This window comes from Salarias fasciatus, chromosome 4 (assembly GCF_902148845.1).
Source record: "Salarias fasciatus chromosome 4, fSalaFa1.1, whole genome shotgun sequence".
In the NCBI taxonomy this organism is placed as follows: domain Eukaryota; kingdom Metazoa; phylum Chordata; class Actinopteri; order Blenniiformes; family Blenniidae; genus Salarias; species Salarias fasciatus.
The window spans coordinates 21,217,324-21,224,468 of record NC_043748.1 but is presented as its reverse complement, the minus strand read 5'-3'; the positions used below and the strand labels follow the sequence as shown (position 1 = coordinate 21,224,468).

The window sequence follows — 7,145 nt, the reverse complement described above, 5'->3', positions numbered from 1 at the left end:
AGTTTCTTTTGCCTGGTGGGGTCTGTGCTGGAGATGTGGCAGTGCCAGAAGCCAGTCCTTTCTTACTTTCTGGAAGATCCATCCTCAATACTGCTCGGTTGCTGCTCGTTAAGCATCTGGCAGAGTAATGGTGGACAAAACGAAAGTTAAGGATATCAGGCCAGCAGGAGCGCGCATTACATCACATCATCTCAAATTCTCAGCAAAAAAATGCTGGTGCCGGACCGGCACTGCAACTTTCAAGTGACAATTTAACGCTGTTAGCGATACTTGCAATGAATATATCAGGGCACATTGTACACACCATTGAACATTTGTAACATATTTATGGTAGAAAATAAGTATTATTAAAGTTGAAAAACTCCTTAATGCACCTTTAAGAACCTGTAAAATATCATTCAGGGTATGTTTTTGGTGTCATCAGCACTTAAAGCTCATGAGCACCTCATTGTAACATTTATCCTCTGTGTATTTTCCTTGTAATTTAATAATCGTTCGGTCAGAAACTTAAAGGTGCATTAAGGAGTTTGCATGTTTTCTGTGAAACAACGGCCCCTGCAGGCCTTGGGCGTAACTGCAGCTTAGTGAAATGCTCGTGTCTGTGGCTTGCATCCATGTATGTGCAAGGAAGAGGGGAACTTCTTCTTCACCCTTTTAGTAGCGCTCGAGTAAAATTTAAGTTTCTTTTGCCTGGTGGGGTCTGTGCTGGAGTTTTGGCAGTGCTAGAAGCCCGTCTTTTGTTACTTTCTGGAAGCTCCATCCTCAATACTGCTCAGTTGTTGCTGCTAAGCATCTGGCGGAGTAATGGCGGACAAAATGAAACCTAACGATATCAGGCCAGCGGGAGCGCGCATTTCGTCACAGCCTCTCAAATTCTCAGCAAAACAATTCTGGTGCCGGACCTGCGCTGCAACTTTCAAGTGACAATTTAACGCTGTTAGCGGTACTTACAATGAATATGTCAGGGCACATTGTACACATCATTGAATATTTGTAATATATTTATGGTGGAAAATAAGTATTTTTAAAGTTGAAAAACTCCTTAATGCACCTTTAATTATCTGATTAGATTGTACAGACAGTCTTTTCTGGTTTTCTTTAACATACCAAAAACAGATCTGCTTGGCCTCAGAGCTGGTAAAGCTCCTCTGTGATCTCTGACGCCCCCTTCAGGGACCAGAGCTTGGTTTTACAACCATCATCACATTACAAGGAAAAGTTCAGAGTCCACCTGACTCCTCCACAGCTTTCCCTGAAATCCAGTCATTTCGTTTCTGCCTCTGATACAGAGAGGCAACATGGAGAAGGTCACAGAGTTCCTCTGCTGCTATAAAAACTACAACTTCATTGCTGGTTTGACGACCGCAGAGTTCATCGATTCCCTCCAGTCCTTTGAAGTTCGAGACAGCGACGTCTTCCTTGTTACTTATCCAAAGTCAGGTTTGTGAGAAAAGCCAATTCATTTTCTTAGTTTTGCACACTCTGGACTGAACGAGCTGCAGCATCTGGAGTGCTTTCATTTATTCCCACCTGCAACAGGAACCATCTGGACTCAACAGATCATCATCTCGATCTGCGAGCTGGACGAAGGACTGAATGAATATTCAAACAACTTGAAGCAGATGCCCTGGCTGGAGTACCCAGTGGGTTATGATTTTTCAAAGAGACCTTCTCCTCGACTCTTTACCAGCCACCTCACTCTGGCTCTTTTACCTCCAGGACTGAAGAAAAAGAAGGCGAAGGTCTGGTTTGTTTTTTTTTTGTTTAAATTACATTAAGTCTTAGCAGGATGAGAGAAATGTCACTTTGGTTCATGTCTGGCAGATCTTGGATGCGTCAACTCTGAGGGATGTATCAATACTGTGCAAGTAAAATAATAAAAAATCGAATGGAATTGCATTTATTTTTGTATTTATTTTATCTGCCAAACAGATTGTGAGGATATGATACGACAGTGGCATAACTGTGAAATACATATTTGTGTTTTCTCGTCAGATCATCTATGTGATGCGGAATCCAAAAGACATCGCCATCTCCTATTATCACTTCAGCAGTGAATGTTCACACCTGGAGACTGCATCGAGCATCGAGCATTTTTTCCAGCAGTACCTGAAGGGAAACGGTGAGAAATCTCATGTTCACTGATCAACAAGCAGTGTTGAGAAAGTTTTACTCAATATAGCATTTTTCAGTGAAGTTATAACCTTTGTTCTCTGAAAGAGACTGTCTCTCCACACAGTTATATATTCCATTTGTACGGGGACTGAACCAATGGGGAGTTGATGAGGATATTCTTTAAGACACATAGGTAGCCCAAGTGCAGGTATAATAGCCCCAGGTTTCGCATGGTTTCACTGGCTCCATTGATGGAACGGTGTCTATTGCCCTGCTGAAGCGACACTGGATCCCCTCTACCACCTCCAGGTGCAGCCTCTATTCACCCGGGGTCGGGCCACCCAGAGAGAGGAGGTCCAGTCAAATGTTCACCCATCCAGGCTCGTGCATGACTCTGAGTGACAGGAGTTGCATGCTTGCCCATGTCCACAGCTTTTCTGCTGGCTGGCATAGATGAGGGGAGTCCAGGTCCTCCTGTCTGTTGATATATGCCATATGCAAGGCATACATATGTTTTCCGTCTTTACTCAGCTGCTCCTCCTGAGAGCAGACCGAGACGGATAGAGCAGGGCTGCCAGAGCCTGGCCCACAGCTTATCCTTTGCTGATCATGAGCCACAGCCAGGCACTCGGAGAGCCCAGACCAGGGACCTGGCAGCATTTGGAACTGCCTCTGGACCACCTCCTAGAAATCTGAGAGGAGGGAAAACAGGAATCATGTGGACCAGACCCCCACCTCATCATCAAAACGGGAAGAGGGGGGGCTCCCAAGCTGCCAAGCTCCCAATCAGACTCAGTATTTAAAGCATAGCATGACTTGCTAATGATCTTCTGAAAGGACTGCTGCTCGTGCTCCCCTGTGACGGACTCCTGCTGCCATGCAGGGAAGGCATCGTCATCTGAGACCTCCAGACGGAACACATCTGTCTCCCTGTCCGACTCTGGGTCGGAGGGTGAGGTGAAGGGTCCAGGTACTCAGGGTTAGCCTGTTACTGCCTGCAGCTCGTATGGCATGGAATACTCCTCCCCAACTCTGGCTGAATTTGGGGGGCAAAGGGGGTCCCGATATGCTGCCTCTTTTTCTCACTTTTTATCCCCTCACCCCAACCGGAATAGCAGAGAGCTGCCACCTCTGAGCCTGGCTCTGAAGGTTTCTTCCTTTCAAAAGGTAGTTTTTTCTTTCCACAGTCACTTTTACTTGATCATGAAACTGTAGGGTTTTCTCTGTAAAAGAGCCTCGAAAGGACTTTGTTGTATTTGTCGCTATATAAATAAAACTGAATTGAATTGAAAGACCAAGAGAAGACCAAGACCGTAAGGAGCTAAGACCGAGTCAAGACCAAGATCTTGAATACTACAACACCATTTACATGGGTTATGTTCCACTGCCATGCTTGTAGAAGACAGCAGCTTGGACTGTATGTACATTTTGTTTGACTCTTTGCCCTCTGATGTTTAACAGAACTCAATAAAGTTGGGTCCAGATGATCTGTTTTGGGTGATCGTCTTCTGTAGGATTCTGAACAACCGTTTCAGAGAACAGTGTATCGTCTGATAACAGTTGTTACAACAGTATAACTGCCAGTGAGAAATTACTGCTGTTATTGGATTTTATTGCCTAACATGACAGTAATCCTAAATGATATCAGACAAACTTCTTTTGTTTTGTGATGGTTGTAAACATCATTTAGTAGGAACTTGGTGTTCTGATCATAAACTCATTTCAGGATCATTCGGGGTGAACTGGGGTTGAACTTGTTTGTCCGTTACGAGATTTATCTTGGACTTGTTTCAGATGTTCTCATTGAAGTATTGCGCATTGAGTTTGATTTTCTGTCCTCACTCAGAAGGATGTCATAATATTTAGGTTGAATCATGTGTTGGAGTATTCCTTATTCTGAAGGTTTCTGTTGACCTTTGAGATAATTTTTTGAGGGCATGACGGACATGCTGGTTTAATGAATGCTATAACCTGACACTTTTTAACTAAGAGAAGAATAAAACTAACTTTTTTTTTTAGTTGCAGCATCATCCTGGTTTGACCATGTCAGGGCCTGGCATTCCAACAAAGACCAGTACAACATCCTCTTCCTCAGCTATGAGGACATGATTCTGGTGAGTCTTTCATTTGTTCCTCTCATTTTGAATCACAATAAATTCATACTTTGCAACTGCAATTTTCCACAAACGTGTCTAGAGATTCCTGCACATTGCACAACATTTGAGAGTTTGTGATCATGTTTTATAAATCTGAGACCTGTCCACAGGCCACAATGATTTTTTTTTTGTAAATTGCATATCAAGAAGAAGATATCAAAAGCCCCCATGAGAAAAGTTAAACCAAGGACCATAACATCGCCTGGTATGGTGCAGCTGGGGCCCCAACCTAGAGCCAGGAGTATGAGCTTGTAAGGGAGGTGGAGAGGTACTGGCTAAATATAGTCAGGCTCACATCCACACACAGTTCTGAAACCCAACCTCGCGAAAAGGCCTGGACTCTCCACTTCTCTGGCATTGCCTATGGTGAGAGGTGGCCGGCTGGTGTGGGTTTTCTTATAGCCCCACAGCTCAGCCGTCATCTGTTGGAGTTCACCCCAGTGAACCAGAGGGTCGCGTCCCTGTACCTTGAGGTCAGGGACACGTACCTCACTGTTGTTTGGGCTTACAGGCTGAACAGCAGTGCAGAGTACCCGGCCTTTACTGGGGGACTTCAACACCCACATGGACAGTGAGACCTGGAGGGGGGTGACTGGGACTCACTGCCTCCCTGATCAGTCAAACCTCAGATCCAGGAGGAACAATGTGGTTTTTGCCCTGGTCGCGAAACAATGGACCAGCTCTCCATAGGGTGCTCGAGGGTTCGTAGGAGTTCACCCAACCAGTCCAGTTGTTAAGGGCCATCCAGTCTCTGTATGACCAAAGCAGGAGTCTGATCCGCACTGCCAGCAGTAAGTTGGACTTGTTCCTAGTGCATGTTGGACTCTGGCAGAGCTGCCCTTTGTCACCGATTTTGCTCATAATTTTTTGGGACAGAATTTCCAGGTGCAGCCAGGGGCCTGAAGGGGTCCAGTTTGGAGACCACAGGATTTCCTCTGTGCTTTTTGCAGATGATGCTGTACTTGTAGAATCATTAACCTGGACCTACAGCATGCACTGGGGTAGTTTTCAGTCAAATGTGAAGTGATGGAGATGAGGACCAGCACCTCCAAATCCGAGGCTATAGTCCTTGACCCAAAGAAGGTGGTCTGCCCTCTGCATGCCGGCAGAGAGACCCTGCCCCAAGTGGAGGAGTTCAAGTATCTTGGTTTTGTTTACAAGTGGGGCACTTATAGAGGTGAGATTGACTGTTGGATTGGTAAAGCGGCTGAAGTGATGCAGTCGTTGTGTTGGTCCATCTTGGTAAAGAGGGATCTGAGCCAAAAGTTGAAGCTTTCAATTTACCAGTCAGTCTGTGCTCCTACCCTCACCTGTGGTCATGACCTTTGGGTCATGACTGAAAGGACAAAATCCTGGATTCAAGCAGCTGAAAGGAGTTTCCTCAGTTGGGTGGCTGGACGCTCCCTTAGAGACAGGGTGAGGAGCTCAGTCACCAGGGAGGAGCTCTGAGTAGAGCCGCTACTCCTCCAAGTTGAGAGGAGCCAGCTGAGGTGGCTTGGGCTTCTGTTTAGGATGCCTCCTGGATGCCTCCCCAGGGAGGTGTTCTGGACATGTCCCATTACGAGGAGACCCCGGGGAAGACCCAGGACACACTGGAGATACTATGTCTCTCGGCTGGCCTGGGAATGCCTTGGGATCCTCCAGGAAGAGCTGGAAGAAGTTTCTGGGGACAGGAAAATATTGTCATCCCTGCTTGGACTGCTGGCCCCATGACCCAGTCCCGGATAAGCAGTTGAAGATGAATGGATAGATGTCAATAAAAATGGAGCTTGTAAAATAAGTGCAGAGATTGATGAATGAGTTTCTCCATCTTTATCAAAATGTTATTCATTAGTTTCTTTGCTTCTCTTGTAGGACCTGAAAGGAGCAGTGAAAAAGGTCTGCAGCTTCTTGGGGAAAAACCTGAGTGAAGCTGCCATCGAGAGAGTTGTTGAAAATGCTACATTTAAGAACATGAAGAAAGACCCAAAAGCAAACTATGAGCTTTTCTCACAAATGCAGAGTCAAGGAACCTTCATGCGCAAAGGTGACGTGACTGCTTTTATCTTATTATCCAGAGATGAAGTCCAGATTTCACTGCAGATCCTGAACAGCGTCTGAACTTTTCATGCAGCCATGGAGGGAGCCTGGAGTTCTGATGGTCAATGATTGGGTCTGATTTTCTCTTCCTGGCAGGTCAAATCGGTGACTGGAAGAACTTGCTCACTGCTGAACAGAGCCAAGAGGTGGATCGACTCCTTCAGGAGAAACTGGGCGACTTGTCTCTGAAGTTCATCTGGGAATAAAGAGTCGCCACAGCAGCTTTAAGGGACGATGTCTGACTGAAGTCATGTCTCTGTGAAGTTCACTCACTTTGGCACCAATCTGGCTTTCTGAGATTTGGCTCTTCTTTTAGTTTTGTAGTTGCAGCAATCAACATTTGATCAAGGCTATTTTCAAGGGAAAATGGAAAACGTGTGCTTGCTTTTTGGGTGTCAAAAACTCTCAAGAGGACATGAGGTCCACTGAAAGTAAATGACAGAAACAAGGGTCTGTGACAGGTGGTACAGTGGGTCATCTCTCCATCCGGACGTGACAGGTTTGATCCCCACTTCCCTCTGCCCACATGTCAACTGTTGACAATGCTAAAGCGAAACCAGAGTGACAAAGTGTGATAGAAGTGATCAAGATCAAGTTATATCAAGTTAGAAGATGCATGCTTTAATATTTGTGACTCTTTGAATTCAAAATCAAAAAATTATTGGCTTTCATACAGTGTAGAAGATGAGACGTGTAACTAACATCTTTATGTCCAGCAGGAAAACACCAGTTAATAAAGATGCTTTGAACAAAGTTCAGCCTGGTGCACGGTTTATTAGCAGTCTGGATGTGGAG

At 45.4% G+C, this 7,145-nt stretch overlaps 1 protein-coding gene across 1 annotated transcript; it reads left to right on the top strand.

Moving 5' to 3' along the window:
- The first annotated feature begins 1,298 nt into the window (after nt 1-1,298).
- On the top strand, nt 1,299-6,588 carry LOC115387075 (amine sulfotransferase-like). Its single transcript, XM_030089618.1, has 6 exons — nt 1,299-1,440; nt 1,540-1,742; nt 1,996-2,122; nt 4,135-4,229; nt 6,126-6,297; nt 6,447-6,588. The coding sequence occupies exons 1-6, from the start codon at nt 1,299-1,301 to the stop codon at nt 6,554-6,556; spliced, it is 849 nt and encodes a 282-aa protein (XP_029945478.1). The 3' UTR covers nt 6,557-6,588.
- Nucleotides 6,589-7,145: the final 557 nt, after the last annotated feature.

Coding starts and splice junctions, on each gene's coding strand:
- LOC115387075 (XM_030089618.1), top strand. CDS start 1,299: ATGGAGAAGGTCACAGAGTTCCTCTGCTGCTATAAAAACTACAACTTC. Junction 1,441..1,539: donor TGTTACTTATCCAAAGTCAG/GTTTGTGAGAAA, acceptor CACCTGCAACAG/GAACCATCTGGACTCAACAG. Junction 1,743..1,995: donor TGAAGAAAAAGAAGGCGAAG/GTCTGGTTTGTT, acceptor TTTTCTCGTCAG/ATCATCTATGTGATGCGGAA.